Source organism: Armigeres subalbatus, chromosome 1, assembly GCF_024139115.2.
Source record: "Armigeres subalbatus isolate Guangzhou_Male chromosome 1, GZ_Asu_2, whole genome shotgun sequence".
Taxonomy (NCBI): domain Eukaryota; kingdom Metazoa; phylum Arthropoda; class Insecta; order Diptera; family Culicidae; genus Armigeres; species Armigeres subalbatus.
This window is the reverse complement of record NC_085139.1, coordinates 84,035,137-84,051,035: the sequence shown is the minus strand read 5'-3', so window position 1 is coordinate 84,051,035 and position 15,899 is coordinate 84,035,137. Positions and strand designations below refer to the sequence as shown.

The 15,899-nt window shown below is 43.6% G+C and overlaps 1 protein-coding gene across 7 annotated transcripts in view; it reads left to right on the top strand.

Moving 5' to 3' along the window:
• LOC134227655 (uncharacterized protein DDB_G0283357-like) overlaps nt 1–15,899 on the top strand; it is a 695,055-nt gene that overhangs the window by 637,304 nt on the left and 41,852 nt on the right. For 5 of the 7 annotated variants that reach the window (XM_062709336.1, XM_062709333.1, XM_062709310.1 and 2 more), the window contains 9 exons: nt 5,104–5,228; nt 5,381–5,478; nt 5,558–5,766; nt 5,830–5,982; nt 6,042–6,211; nt 6,286–6,477; nt 6,606–7,550; nt 7,614–7,760; nt 7,813–8,854. In XM_062709336.1, the coding sequence (XP_062565320.1) occupies nt 5,104–5,228; nt 5,381–5,478; nt 5,558–5,766; nt 5,830–5,982; nt 6,042–6,211; nt 6,286–6,477; nt 6,606–7,550; nt 7,614–7,760; nt 7,813–8,854 (3,081 nt within the window). The remainder of the gene's footprint in view (nt 1–5,103; nt 5,229–5,380; nt 5,479–5,557; nt 5,767–5,829; nt 5,983–6,041; nt 6,212–6,285; nt 6,478–6,605; nt 7,551–7,613; nt 7,761–7,812; nt 8,855–15,899) is intronic. The other 2 variants (XM_062709342.1, XM_062709349.1) reach the window with 2 other exon arrangements.

Sequence of the window (15,899 nt, the reverse complement as noted above, 5' to 3'; positions counted from 1 at the left end):
GTACCTCGGGTAATTCGTCGCCGCTTAGTCCTGTAGTCTGACTTTCCCATCGTAGTGCCTCCTCTAACAGTTCCGGGCTAAACTGTGAGGTTCGCCATCCTGGATCAGTAGCACCGATCCGCCTTGTGATTCCTTTGGGGGTATAACCGACCATAAAACGTACTTCCTGATGGTCACTGGAAGTATGCCCTTCATGAACCTTCCAGTATGGTTCCACCGACCATCCCGCGCTGCAGGTCGATACATGAATCACCGTTTGGTCCTCTGAACATTGGCACGTGGCCTTCATTCAGCACGACTACGTTTTATACCGCTGGACACTCTAGCGTTAGTGAACCGGGAACCCCAGTCCACTTCCCACGCATTGAAATCGCCTGCTACAACTACTGTTTTTTAACCAGTCAGTTGGGCCCCACAATTATCTACTACCCTAATGTACTGCTCCATATTCCATCTAGGAGGACAGTAGCAGCTACAAAAGTAAACTCCGTTTACCTTTGCTATGACAAAACCCTCATCGTCAGGAGATGATATTATCTCCTGGACGATCCAGCTGCTGTTTCCAGCAGGGATGCGGTATGCGTCGGACAGCAAGGCAACATCAGCTTTGCACTCAATAACCGACGGTTGTAGCAGCAGTTGAGCTGCCTTGCAGTGGTTTAAGTTTAGCTGTGTTGCTTGCATGTCTGGATCAGAGGCCGGACAGGCCTGGGCACCGGTAAGATACCTGTTGTCTGTGCCCGGGGGACAGATCAGACATCTTGGTTCAGCCAAGGCACCTGTAACAGGCCTGAATTGGTTGGCCTGTGATCAACGAGCATACCGACCAGCCCACTTTCAGTTTTACCTTATCCAGCATCAGCCACAGGCATTTGGAATAAGGCAACCTTTGCGTAACCGAATCGCAGATTCCTGGATCTCGACATTGCACTAATCTCTCAGTGCGTCTACCTACCGTCTACATAGAACAAATTACCGTTTTCAAAATCAACTCACTGTGTATCAACAGTACCAGCAATCGACGAACGGGAGGGCCCGTATACCCAAGCTGAAAGAAAATGACAGAAAAGCATGCGCTGCTGCTCTGTCTCATGCTCGTTATTCAGTAAAGCTTGACTTCCACCAGTAGGTTCGCTAGTGTCAAAATCGAAAATGAAGCACTTTTCATAGCAATGATGCGTATATGTTATGTGCATAGGGCTCTAACTGGAACCCCATTTTCCAGGGGGTCCGCGACGTTAGGCATAATGGACGTTAGGCATAACGGGCGTTTGGCATAATTCTGCCTTCTTTATGGCATAGGCTGTTCTTTGGGTCATTTTATATATAAAAGGTATACCTAACGTCCATTATGCCTAACGCACATTATGCTCAACGTCCGTTATGTCTACCGTCCTAAAGTCTAACGTACTTGTATGCCTAACGATGTATATCCTTTCCAAGAACCTCCTCTACCAACCTTTTATACTAAGAATTCTTCTGAGCAGCATCCCGCTTCAAGGCCTTCTCGCCTTTCCGCGTTCGACGGATACAATTAACATCCCCTCCTAGACTAGACTTTTTTTCGTTACATCTCATAGTCTTCAAGCTTCTCATAGTCTTCAGTCTTGACGATAATCGCCTCACCTCTGTCTTTTCGCTTACCACTGCCATCGTAAGGCGCACCCTTTTTCTCACGGGCTCTACCCTTCTTAGCAGCGGCCTACTCCGCTCAATTTGCCATACTCATTGCGGCTTGTTGACGACTCCACTTCGTCTTTTTGGGACTCACGATCTCCATCCATGGCAGGTCCTCCTCCCGGCGATCCTCAGCTACCCTCTTTGGTGGTAGCACTGTTTTGCGTTGATCCTTAAGGCCAACTGTTTGCTCAATCCTCTCCGGGCGAGTTTCCGCATCTCTCTTAGACGGCACTGTGACCCTTTTAGCTACATTCAGGTCCGCCACCTGCGTGACCTTGCTTAGCTTCGGATTTGCACCGCTGATGGCCATCCGCTTTTGGAGTTCCGCAGTCTGGCTCTCCGCCAGCCGCTTCCCCTCAGTAAGGAGACGAATCTCCGATTCGGCCTCCTTCCTGGCCTTCACCGCCGACTCCTTCTCCTCAGTAAGAATGCGAATCTTGTGCTCCGCCTTCTTACTGGCCTCTAGCAAAGTCTTCCACTCCGACTTCGCCTCCACGACTAAAGCGCAGAGGGTCAGTAACGCCCTGTATCGGATCTTTACTATAGTTGCGGGTATCCATGATTACATCTGACACGTCCATTATCTGACCTCCTCTATCCTCGTGGTTGGTCAGTACCGAGTTTATAACCTTGGTCAGAGTAAGGCCGTCCATTTTTTCATCGACCGGCATCTCATCTGACCCACCACGGTCATCACCTTCGCCTCCCCCCGGCAACCTTTGGGGTAAACGATGAAGGCCACTTCGTCTAGCGAAAGGGTCCTCCTTACCGCCAGGCACCGCTCCTCCGTCTACTTGTTTTTATTTAGTTGAAAGCATCACTGCTGTTGGGAACCCCTTGCGGTTGCTGTCGAATCCTGCTGGTGTAGTCGCCTTATTGATCCCATGGTTATCTATGCATACCTTGCGGCATGCAGGGAGGCCATACGAGGGTTGAGACTCTCGTGTTCAGAGCTAGATCAGCGCAAGTCAGGAAAGAGCCTGGGTTTATGGGACGGAAGACAGAATGTCCATTAGCCCATTCGCCGTTTCAGGTCGGTGCCACCTGGCCTTACTAAGAGAATAGAATGTCCAGACTACCAGCCCTCGCTTCACAGTATTACAATATTCAGTCCAATAACATGCAGCCAGTATACCATAATCTGGATCTTACTGGCATCGATCCTGATGTGCCGATTGGCACTCCCGCTGGGCTCGTGCGCTTCAAGCGGCACACGGTCGCTTTGATAGGGTCTGCTTGCGGATATTTACTTTTGGGAGAGGTTTGAAGGGTTCATAAAGCCCTTGGACATAGTCCCTGCTGCCCTTAGGATGTGATATTGTGTTAGTTGTATGGGATATTTTATCTGGATTTACTTTGATGAGTGATGCAATCTATAGGATTCAATTATATGAAATGCAAATCAGAACGCGCATTTATTGATTTACTCTCCGAACAGTACAGAGCAAAACAAAACATCTCGGATCGCGCGACTATTTTGCTTGCTAATAGAAATACGATAATACGCTAATCGATCAATCGCTAAACCAGCACAGAACTAGATTTTCGAACACGCGAAAGTTATGCGTCCGATTTACTATCCGACCGAACAAAATTAAACTAAACACCCCGATACGTAAGATGTTTAATCACGAAGGTGTCTATATTGAAGATATAAATTTTTAAATTCAGGTAAAAATCGTAAAATTATTGTTTCAAGCATTTTTATCGGTAAGGTTACGGATGGTATTCCCGGCACAGGTTTGAAAAACCAAACAGATAACATACATAAAACATACATTTTTATTTAATTATTACCAGACTAAGGCCGGAGTGACCTATGCAATACATAAAAGTATTCTCCATTCAGCTCGGTCCATGGCTGCACGTCTGCGGAGGGTCCGCAAATCGTCCTCCACCTGATCAATCCAACATGCCCGCTGTGCACCTTACCTTCTTGTTCCCGTTGGACCATCTTAACCGGATTACTGTCCGACATTCTGGCTACGTGCGCGGCCCACCGCAGTCTTCCGATTTTCTCGGTGTGGACGATGGATGGTTATCCCAACAGCTGATCCAACTCGTGGTTCATTCGCCTCCTCCACGTACCGACCGCCATCTGCACCCCACCATAGATGGTACGCAGCACTTTCCTTTCGAAAACTCCCAGTGAGCGTTTCGATTTCCTGTCAAGATGCGTCTCCGAATTTCTGTGCTGGTATAGTTATCGGAGGTCACCAGTGAGCCCAAGTACACGAATTCTTCAACCACCTTGATTTCGTCACTGCCAATACAAACTCGTGGTGGGTGGCTTACGTTGTCCTCTCTTGAGCCTCTTCCTATCATGTATTTCGTATTCGACGTGTTGATGGTGGATGGTGCAAGGTGGATCAATCAGGTGGAGAACGGTTTGCAGGCCCTCCGCAGACTGCGTGGTTGGCGACGTGCAGCCATGGACCGATTTGAATGGAGAATACCTTTGTGTACTGCATAGGCCACTCTGGCCTTAGTCTGGTAATAAATAAAATACACCCAACTAGCGACTATTATATCTAATAATTCTGTGTAAGAACCTATCAAAACCTGTATAAGAACTGGGCATATGCGAAATTGTTAGATTCTTATATCCAAAGAAAAATGTAAGCTCACAAACAAATACACAGGATTCTAGTTTTAAACGATTTTTTTTCGCTCGTATTTTTGATCTTGTGACTTCAATTTACCTCCAAAATCTTCGCAATATGTTTAAAAAAATCCAGAATAAATCAAAGACAAATTATATGATAATTAATATGCGTTAAACATTTAGGATGAGTGGAAAATTGAGAAAATGTAAATCGTGTAAGAACAGAATCCAGTGCATTGTAAGAAAATCTTGCAAAACTGTAAGGTCCCATACAAGATGAGTACGAGAATCTATGATTTTTGATTTCAATTTATCTTTGATTTAAAGTGAAAATGGATTTTGCCTGGGCTTTCAAATTAAAGTTTGAATGGAAATCAGTATAGCATTCATATCGGTATACAAAAATATACACTTGCGATTCGTATATTTAAAATTGAGTATGAAATTCCTGTCGAAGATATTTTTTTGAATCTGAATTCAATGGAAACTTATTTTAATTAGTTTTGCATATTCTTGACCTTCAGGACATTTTTCTTAAATAACTGCTTTCGCATGTCTGAGTAAAGATAATTTAATTTACTTCTTGATCTAATATGGAAAAAGTAGTCAGATGCTTAAGTGAAGTAAAGTAAACAAACGCCACTTAATAAACTAAATAAATAACCTAATGGCAATCTACCACTCTGACACCCAACGGCCAATGTACATGTGGTTTCGATACGCTCCGTACGTTGTCCCAATTTAACGAACCGATTCAGCAATGCTGATGCCATAAATTGTCTTTATACTCACCCACACTCTTCCCTTACTACTTGCAGCACTGGCTGGATCCAGCATCCCGACTATCCCGGCAGTTGAAGGGCGGCAAGCAACCTTTCGACCTGTACTTTGGGGTGAAATTTTACGCCTGCGATCCGTGCAAGCTGGTGGAGGAAATTACGAGGTAAGTATCCGGTCGATGGTCAGCTGCGTCAGTTGGACATAAATCGGTTCGACCCGCTCCGGTCCGTTCGGGTCGGTAGAGCACTTTTTCGGGGGTGATTAACAGTATTGTTGTTTTCATGGCTCGTTGCCATCGTCGTCTGGTCCACATAGGTACCAACTGTATTTGCAGGTCAAGCAAGATATCCTCCAGGGCCGGTTACCGGTGTCTTTCGAACTAGCTGCCGAGCTGGGCGCCTATGTAGTGCAAGGTAAGAACAGACAGCGTAAATCCAATTTAGAACGGCAACATAAAACTGATTCTCTACTTCGGTTGTTTCCGGTTGGCAGCTGAATTGGGTGACTATGACCCCCGCAAGCATCCGCCCGGGTACGTGTCCGAGTTCCGGCTACTCAACAACCAAACCAAGGAAATCGAAAGCCGCATCCATGAGTTCCATGTGCAGCTCAAGGGTATGGCTCCCTCGCAGGCCGAGTTTAACTACCTCGACAAAGTCAAGTGGCACGACATGTATGGAGTGGATTTGCATCCGGTGCTGGTAAGTTAGAAGTTCGGACTCGTGTTTCTTTGTAGCAATACAATTCTCATTTTTTTCTGAAAGGGAGAAGATAGCGTAGAATATTTTCTGGGTCTAACACCTGGAGGAATCGTTGTGCTACGAAACAAGACAACAGTAGCGCACTACTACTGGCCTCGGATAGCCAAAGTCTACTTCAAAGGGCGCTATTTTATGTTGCGGGTCTGTGATAAGAATGTGAGTAACAGGCGAGCTTGTTAATGGCGTCTCATCTAATTTGGATTTTTTTCCCTCAGAACGAAATCAGTACGTATGGCTTCGAAACACCAAAAAAGAGTGCCTGCAAGCATCTGTGGAAATGCTGTGTAGAGCATCACTCATTTTTCCGGCTGGTTCGAACTGCTCCAATGCAGACCACATCCGGTGCAGCGAGCTTGACCTCGTTGAGCTCCAAATTCAGGTACAGGTCTGTTATCTCACGATTTCAGATACTTAATTACGTCATTGGACCGAGATATCGAATTAAAATATCTTTTACAGTGGACGAACTGAAAGACAACAGATAAAAGAAGTCCTGGCGCAACAACGAGCTCCACCAGCATTCACCCGAACGCCCTCAAGAAGGCAACCTCGACGGATCGTGGACGATCAACCAGAGGAGAAGATTTTCGATGCACCAAAATACATTCAGCAGGAGATCAAGACCGTTTCGATACCTCAACCGGCTCAGACGTGAGTAGCAACCTGCCTCATACACGTACTCCAGTACTCTTCAAAGTGTCGTCGATCTTTATTTCTATTTCACCCTTTCCTTTCATCTGTTTGTGCACCTCTTTCCGTCTCTTCTCCTTCTTCTACAGGTATGACAGCCCTTATCGTTCTACTTGCAGCATACCGGCTGTATTGAATACTAGTAGTAGCAACAAAGGGCATCCTCAGCCCCCAGATTCTCCTCGGAGTACCCGAAGTGCACCATGGATGCGTTCCCAACAGCGGGGACTTTTCGGAATCAATTCCAGCCCGAAATCGGTTCGGTCCGCCTCCACACGTATGAGTGCCCCTGTCAACAATACCAATCGAATGCGATCGAGTTCGGTGGAAAGTCACTCGTCCAACGAATCTCGATCGGGGCGCAGACGCCGTCACCGCAGCCGCCGTGTTTCCGACAACGAAAGCGAGATGTCTCGCGGATCCGGTCGCTCGGGGCGCTCGCATAACTCCCATCGTAAACATCGTCGTCATCGTTCCAAGAATCGTCGCAATCGCTCGGATACGGAAAGTCGCGATCGCAGCTATTCCGGTCATCGACGATCTACGGAGTCGATTGAGCTGGTCGACTCCGGAGAACAGTGGCTTGAAGTGCAACGCAAACAAGCAGACAACGTTCACAAGGCAGCCGTCATTAAGAGTAGCCAGGTTATCAAGGGTTCCACTCCGGATTCGGGTATTTCGCACCACCATCGAAGTCGACGGCATCGGAAGCATCGTTCCCCGTCGGAGAAGATTTGGTCCAGCGAACTGACCAAGCACTTGCAGTTTGATCTCGTCGACACGACCGGTATGACTGAGGATCAGCTCAGAGAAATACCCTACACTGTGGTGGAAACGAACCATAATGCTACCAAAAAACCCAATGCCCTAAAGGTACACAAAACTAGTCATCACGATCATCAGCGGATTGATCGGATACGAGAATACCCGAAGGAGAATGTGAACGAGCACATGAGTGCAGTCAACGGATCGATCCGGTCCGCCAGTACGATCAGTTCTTCTCGGGACTACGATCGTAATTCGGGGTTGATCAGGTAATGTTTCAACGATATTTTTTTGACGATTTCTGGATATAAATGAACGAGAATCTATTGCAGAATGATGTCCAGCATGAGTATGGGTGATTTTATCTCTCCAACGGGATCGAGCTTGAGTCCGTTGGACAGTTCTGGACTTCGTGTTAGTCATGAACATACGGATTCTGGTCTAGGTGCAGATCAAGACTACGCGTACTCTTCCGAAAGGTAAACTACATGTAAAGTTTCACATGCATCTTAAACACCTATTGCTTTTCAGGTCCAGTGACAGCGCCAAGTACGGTACCAACAAATCTTCTGGAGCTTCGGTCACCTCAGCACATACCAAATCGTCTTCGTCGAACAACATGAAGAGCCACCACCATCCCGTGAGTAATAGCGGTAGTTGCTGTGCAAACACCGTAACATCTGCCACGAGAAAGCCTCCGCTCTGCCCGAACCGGCAGCAGAAGGTCGCGATTCCCGGTGTACATAGCACTTCGGCATCATCCAACAGTCGCCTAATTAATAACAGTAACACACACTTTCAAAACAATCACTACACCTTTAGCCTAACACGAAATTTCTCTCCGACCTCCGGGGGTGACCCCGGTGGTCACGGCGGTAACCATGCAGGAGGTCGAACCGCTTTTGGGACTAGCACTAGTACTGGTTATGGGTTGAACTCGTACGGTTATATCGACTCGGCCGCGACCCTGTCATCGACATCGCCGTATCACTACTACTACGACGGAACCGGATTCCGCTGTACCACCGGGCAGTCACCGGGATTCGGTGGTAACCATCCCGTTGCTGGTGGTGGTATCGGATTGGACAGCTCTCGACTGGGTTCCATTAGGGGAACCAAGTCCGACATTGGGGTTCCGATCCGGCCTAAGCACTACCACCGACAGCAACAGTACATTACGAGTATTCATAACTTCAATCGGCATGGTAATGGAGGTAGCAAACGGATCATGATTCCGTCCACCAAAACGGACTATTTGGAAAATTACAAGACTGGAGTCGAAAGACTTAGACAAAATGGTAGCTTTGTCAATAGTAATAACAACAGCAGAACTAGCAACAACAACAACAATAATAACAACAGCCCAACGGAAATATTCAAAGGACTTCTGAATACGTCCACAAGTGCGCAAAACATTGCCAATAATAATTATCAGCCACCACTTCCGATTACCAACAGCCCGAGCAGTGGTAATCTCAAAAGATCATCCGCCGGCAAGGGTCCTTTGGTCTATATGGATAAGAATCAAAACAGCAGGAGTAGTCCGCTGGGTAATCCTCCCAACCAAGCGAACGTGAGTACCATCGTTTTGAGTACGTTTGCTTGTGCACGAGATCCCGTTTTGAACCTGCTCGAATGTCTGCCTGAAATAGCTGTTGCGGTCCGTTTGATGTCCCTGCATGTTCCCCAAAGTTGAATCCCCATTCTATTAAGGATATGAGTGTATTACTTATACGTTTAACGATTTAAAATGATATGGAAATGCTAATATCATCTTCCAAACTTAGACGTACATGTTCATGATAGAATTAGAGGCGAAAGTATAGATTTTATAGTTCCGTGGAGAGATGTGACCAGTGGAGAGATATCAGCTTCCACACTGATACTCTTCCCTCCCTCTTCATACGGGAGCTTGGCAGAAGCAAGGTCGTGAGATTTATACCATCACAAATATTGCTCTCCGCTCGGTTTCATAAAACATTCTTCTTCGCTTATATAAAACGTTCTTCATGCCTGCCGTATCCTAACGGAACTATCAAATCTATACTTTCGCCCCTAATTCTATCATGAACATGTACGTCTTAAATTGGAAGATAAAATTAGCATTTCCATATCATTGAATCCCTATTGTTTTTATTTTCGTTATTAGAAGTTGCATGCACTTACCACAATTTCATCAGGCCCTACAGTTTAATTGCACGATGAATGATTTAACGTATTTTGTAATTTTTTCCCAATTTGTGTATATATGCTTTTAAATGTGTGCTTCAGTCATCTAATATAGATTGCCAGCTGGCATGCAGTTCTGAAATTTGAAGAAAGCTACATAAGGCTCCATTTAGAAGAAGATAAATGTTTACGAAGTACTAAATGGCATTAGTCAGAACAAATAGAACATGTTTTTCCAATTCCATCTCACAGAACATATATTCATCTCTTCGCGAAAAATACAGCTCCAATCACGTCTTTAAAAATAAAATAATTTACATTGCTTTTTATGAAGTTCTGGAACAGCAATATGTTCTAGATCAAAGGTCAACTGAAAGCTGTTGAAAACTTGGCAGAACCAACAACAAGCAACATTTATGAAAAATATTTATAAGGGAAAGGGTCAATTGGCCGAAAACCATTCGGCCGAATGCCCTTTGCCCGAAGGCCACTAGGCCAAAAGTTGCTTGGCCGAATATACCATTTGGTCGAACAGACCATTTGGCAGAAAGCAGTCATTCAGCCGAATAGGTCATTTGGCTGAGTAGGTCATTTGGCAGAATAATCTATTCGACCAAATGACCTAATCGGCCAAATGACATATTCGGCCAAATAACTTTCGGCCTAGTGACATTCAGCCAAACGGCTTTCGGCATAATGAGTTTCAACCGAGTTACACATTTTCATAAACTATTTCTTCAAATCTTCGTCGTTTTTGAAGACTTTCCCCGATTTTGAGCGTGCCCTTCATAATAGCGTACAGTTATTTTTATTGAGCGAAGTTTTGGTGAGTTTGGCATCCTTCAGATCAAAAACAGCATCGTTGTCTTCGTACCACTTCACATGTTTCGCCTAATGGTACGATGCCATATCCAACTAAACCAGAGTGTCATCTTGGTATGACCGGAGAAAGAGCAACAGGCGCTTCTGAAGGCATTCTTCTTTATATATTTGACCTGCCACAACAAGAACTTATTGTCAAATTTGTTGACCTTCTCCTTTCGGAACATCCTGGTGAGAATCGTCGACGAATAACTCCAGGCCGGGGATCTACTTAGCGTCTACTTCAATGTACGTCTCGTCATCCATTGCGATGCATTTCGGCTGCATCAACCATTCACTCGTGGTAACAGCTTCCTAACGCGGAATTTGATCACCGTATTTTGAGTATCGGTTCGGTTCCCCAACTTGACGACATAAAGTCCGACACGCTTCATTATTTGCTGGACGAACCTTCTTGGCTAGATCCCGTCCCGTCCTACAGTGGTGGGCCTCCATATAAATGCCGGACAAAGCATAATATGTTGCTCGAATTTTTCACCAAATAGTAATTTTGGAATGCCAAATTCATTTTGAGGTTAAAATTGTTATCCAACACATACTATGCAACTCGAGTGCTTCTGAAGGCGCAAGCCTTAAGGTCTGAAGCATTAACAGCGTACTCATTCTAACTTTGACACAGTCAATTTCTAGCTGTGGAGCAGCTAGGAGCAAATCAGCACACTAACTACCGGAAAGTAGGCCAAAATTAGGTTTTAAATCCCGAAAAAAGTTTAGTATTTTTTTTCTGCCATACGTATTGGATCGGGAGATGCTTTGCAGCACATCCTTCAACAAGACACCAAAAGTTTGGTTTACAAGCAACAATAATCCAATTTCGGAATCAGTTCATTCAATATATGTGTGAAATGTTAAAAAATACGAGTCTCGCGAAACGAACGAAGTGCGGAACCAGAAGCAAGAGATGAGAAGTGATAGACGGTAATTGGTAACTGAGTAGCGATATGTTGAGAAGTTAAAAATTAGTGGTGAGATGTGAAAAAATTAGATAAACAAAAAAAAAGGACGAAGGGAGGAAGAAAAACGAAGAAAAAAGAGAAAAGGAGGAATAAGGAAGATGGAAAAAGGAAAGAAAAATAATTAGGACAAATGAATAAGGAAGAGCGAAGAAAGAGGAAGGAAGAAGAAGATAAGTAGAAGAAGAACCCGAGAAATAAGAGAAAAAAAAGCACAGGATGAATGAAATGAATGAAAATGAAGAGGAAGGAAAGAAAAATAAAAAGAGAAGAAGGAAGACGAAAGAAGGAAAATGGTAAAGGATGAAGGAAGATAAAAAAATTCAGAAGAAAGAAAAATAAAGGAACAAAAAAAAATTGAAGTAATCATTATGTCCATATTCATCATTCATTTCGTACTTCTTACTTCTCACTTTTCACTTCGTACATCTCCATTCTCACTTATTACTTTTTATTGTTTACTTCTAGCTTCTCTCTTCTAACTTTTCACTTCCCATTTTTCACTTTCCCTTTTCACTCCTGAAATTCTCCTTCTCTTCCTTTCTCCTTCTGACTTCTAACTTTTACTTATCACTTACTGCTTTTCACTAATTACTTCTCACTTTTTACTTCTCATTTCTCTATTCACTTCCTACTTCTCACGTATTTTTTTCTTTTCCTTAAGGTACGTCGTGACGATTTTTTTTTTGGTTTGAAGGAAGTGGTTTGGACAGAAGTATCCATTTCATACAGCTTCAAAGCTGAAATTTATGATTCAATTATCATTAACAATTGTTTATATTCCGAGGTGAGCCAGCCTAGGGCTGAAAGCCTCGCAAATAAAGATAATAAATATTATAAAATTGTTTATATTTTGGACATAAGAACCAAGAAATATGTGTAAAACATTTGTCATATTTTTCAAAGGGTGAACCAAAATTTATGGCCGGAAGTGTACATACATTTAATTGCCAGTCATACTAGTTACACATTATTTATCAAATCTTTACTCAATATGTGATGAGAGAAGTTTCTCATTCCTCGCATCTCGCTGTACACTTCATGTAATTCTTATTACTCACTTTCCATTACTCCATTACACTACTCGGAATCCAAGTTTTTTTTATTTAAAATTTGGCCAAGCGGCATTTGGCCAAATTATCCGTTCGGACAAACCCGTCACCATGTGTATTGTGAATGTGAACTGTTTCTGACAACAACGGGTTAGCGAAGCGAATATGCATTGGAATTCGCCGACAAATTGTTTGCACTGACTCTAATCAAAACCAATATGTTTCCACAGTGATTAAACCCCAGTCAGTGCAAACAATTTGGCAGCGAAAGAACCAACCTGCTTCAGCGATATTCTCGGCCGTTTGTTCCTTTTGGTCAAATAACAGTTTCATCCAAATGTCCCTTTTTTCCAAGCGGCTATTTCGGCCAAACTGCATGTTCGACCTAGTGACCTATTTGGCAAAACTTTTTTGACGTAAACTACGTCTAAGAGGAAGCCTCGGATACAGGGAGCCAAATAAAAATTTCCAAATTGGGGACCGTCACGAAATCATGTAAGATTTCAAACGTTAATAGCGACTTTATTTTTCGATTGATTTTCGAGATTTTATTATTAATAGAATCGGAAACTTTCCACCAATTCGCTGTTAGTTTTAAAACTATTGATTATCAACGTAAAACTATTGAAAATTTTCTTTCTTTCTTTCTTTTTTTCCTTCACGTCTGGTAAAAATTTCAGAACTAACCAATTCCGTTCATGCATCCCCAATACGGACATCAGATTGCTGTAACGTACGCACCTTTTGGCCCACCACTTCATTTTCCCTGTACATAAAAATAGTCGTGTCTTGCGCGCGCGCGTCATATTCGTTCGAGATTTCACGGCTAGCGGACCGCTTCGCTAGAGCGTGGACCGTCTGGTACCGGTCCAGAAACAACGGCTCGATGGCAGGGCGTCATTTATGGTTGCAATTTCACGGAGTGTGAACCATCCGGCGTCCGTAGCAACGAATCATCGGACAGCAGTCGTGGTACAATTAAAATTTACCATTTACTATACAAAGAGAAGGGTTTGATTTGCCGTGTTTGAATTTGGTGCTTGAATTCTCGAAAAGATTGCTTTTTATACTGCTGAACGACAGACGATAGCGCGGTCATTTTTTTTTGCTGCGACCACCGCCGACGGATAGCTCTGATGCGGCTGCGACTTCTACCAGCGGCCCATAATTCCCGCTTTTAATTTGTAGAGATAATTCGTCTCAAATCAACTATCTTCCTGGGATGGAAATCATGAAAGGACGCAATATACGCGTCTTGATGCGCCTTCACAACCACTGACAGCAACCAAATGATTATACGAATCTGAAGAAAAAAAATCACTTCCCACCGCTAAATGCCTGCAGCAGCTACCACGGCTAATAACCTTGTTGAGAATTCACAACATTGCGAGAAATTTTCACTTTCAATCATTAACTGAGTGACTCGCGCTCGGGAAAGCAGCTTTCTCATATCCAATAAAGTAGATTCATCAGAAAATGTTTGTTTTATTTTCAGTTATGCGTCTTTACAATTAATATCAGCAACCGATGCTACCGCGGCCAATAATAATAAATTGACGAATAAATTGGTATCGATAACAACGTAATCGTTACCATTTAATTGTATGTCTTTTTTAAAGAAAATACAAACTGATTTATGGTTCTTGAGATCTCGTTGAGCAATTACCACTACTAACAGCAATCAAGCGATTTTCCGAATCTTGCGAGAATATTTCACCTTTTATATCAGTTTTTCTTAATCCACTATTATATACAAGGGCAAGTTTAATATTGACTGAAGTTTTCACCACATTACTAAGCACATTCTCATGGTGACTGTCAAAAAATGGATGGTTTCGTACTTGACCTCTGTGCCGGCCGTCGGCAGGTAGATGCAACAGAAAATTATAGACAAAGATGCACCTTTCCAAATATTAAACACAATCTAGCATTAAAATTTCACTTTTTAATGCAATTCTCTGTTCCTGTAAATAATATTCGTCACATATCCAGTGTCTTCCATTTAAAGTATTGATCCTGAAAAGGACCGGTTTATGCGCCTCGATACATATCCACTGACGATTGTTGCGGATGGCCACTCAGTGCTTCACCACGATTTGCTGTACTGCTGATGAAGGCCACACGATGATGATTCTGCAGCAACACGCCGACGAGCACCACCAATATCGATACTGGGACCACAAACCGCTGGACGCAATAGACTCCGACGACTGCCACTGATGCCGATGCAGGAATCTTGGAGGAGGAATCTTGAACAATAGGGCTCGCGCACGCGAGAAAGCTGCTTTCTCGTATTCAATATAGTGAACCCGATGCCCAGCCCCTTTGTTAATCTTTGTGAGTGCAAATTTTATGTGCACTCATTACGAGTAACGAAGGGGAGGAGCTTATGAGCTTACTTCATGAGATACAAGAAAGCAGCTTTACTGCGCGCGCGAGCCACTTTGTTCGGGATTTCGCAGAGAGCGGTCCAACGCGGTTCCAGCATTGCAACCGGAAACCAGTTAGTTCGAGATTATTCGGAGAGCGGTCCCAGTATAGACATCAGTGATGTTCGCTCGTGTAATTGGCGGATGCTACAGATCAACACCATCAAGATTTCGAAATTTCTCCAACATTGATGACCGTCGGCGGTGGTTGCTGCAGAAATCTCGTTGGCGGTGGGAGCAGTACTAAAGCGAAATACTGATAGTGGATGGCGCACGTAATTGGTCCTTTTTCAGGACCATCATTTTATAAAGAAGGAGGTTTTGTTTGCTGTATTGGAAATTGTTGCACAAGTAAAATTTTCTCGCAATGTTCTTGCTTTCGTTTTGCTGCTGTTAGTGAAGGGACATTAAGAGGATTTTTTGCCATTGGCGGCCGTCGACGAGTAGTTGCTGCAGAAAATTATTCACAAAGATGACGTATGTAGCAAATAAGCGAAAAATCATTTAGTGGCTGTCGTCAGTGACAGCAGAATTGTGCAAGTGTAATTTTCTCGCTAATTTTAACTCGCTGTCGACATCAAAAATATTAAACATATTCTATTAAACGCTGCCGATGCTGATGACAACCGCACCGGGTAAGAGCAGCTTTTGAATTGGCTGAGGACAGATTATGATAGTTTATACAACCTAATGTTCATATGGTATTACGATTCTCATTGCACTAAGAGGCTTCACGTGGTTTACGTCGAACGGTCGTGTCTTGTACACAACCATTCTAATCTTTTTTTCTACCAAATGATCAGTTCAGCCGAACGATAATTTCGATCGCATGTACATTTTGGCCGAGTGACATTTTCGTCCAGATAAGCTTCGGCCCAATAGTTTGTTTAGCAAAGATGCATCTGGCCAAACAACTTTTGGGCTTGTGGTTTTCGGCAGTTGTTTGGTCGTATAGGACAATTGACCGAAATAATCTTTTAGCAGAAATGGTAGTTTGGCAGAAAATTTAATTTTCTGGGCGCGTTATATGACTAAAATTGTTGCAGGGTCAAATGATTTGTATAATTTGTCATAATGGTCATCAAAAGGCTTTCCGGCAAAATTATTTTTTTGGCAAACAACTTTGGGGCTTG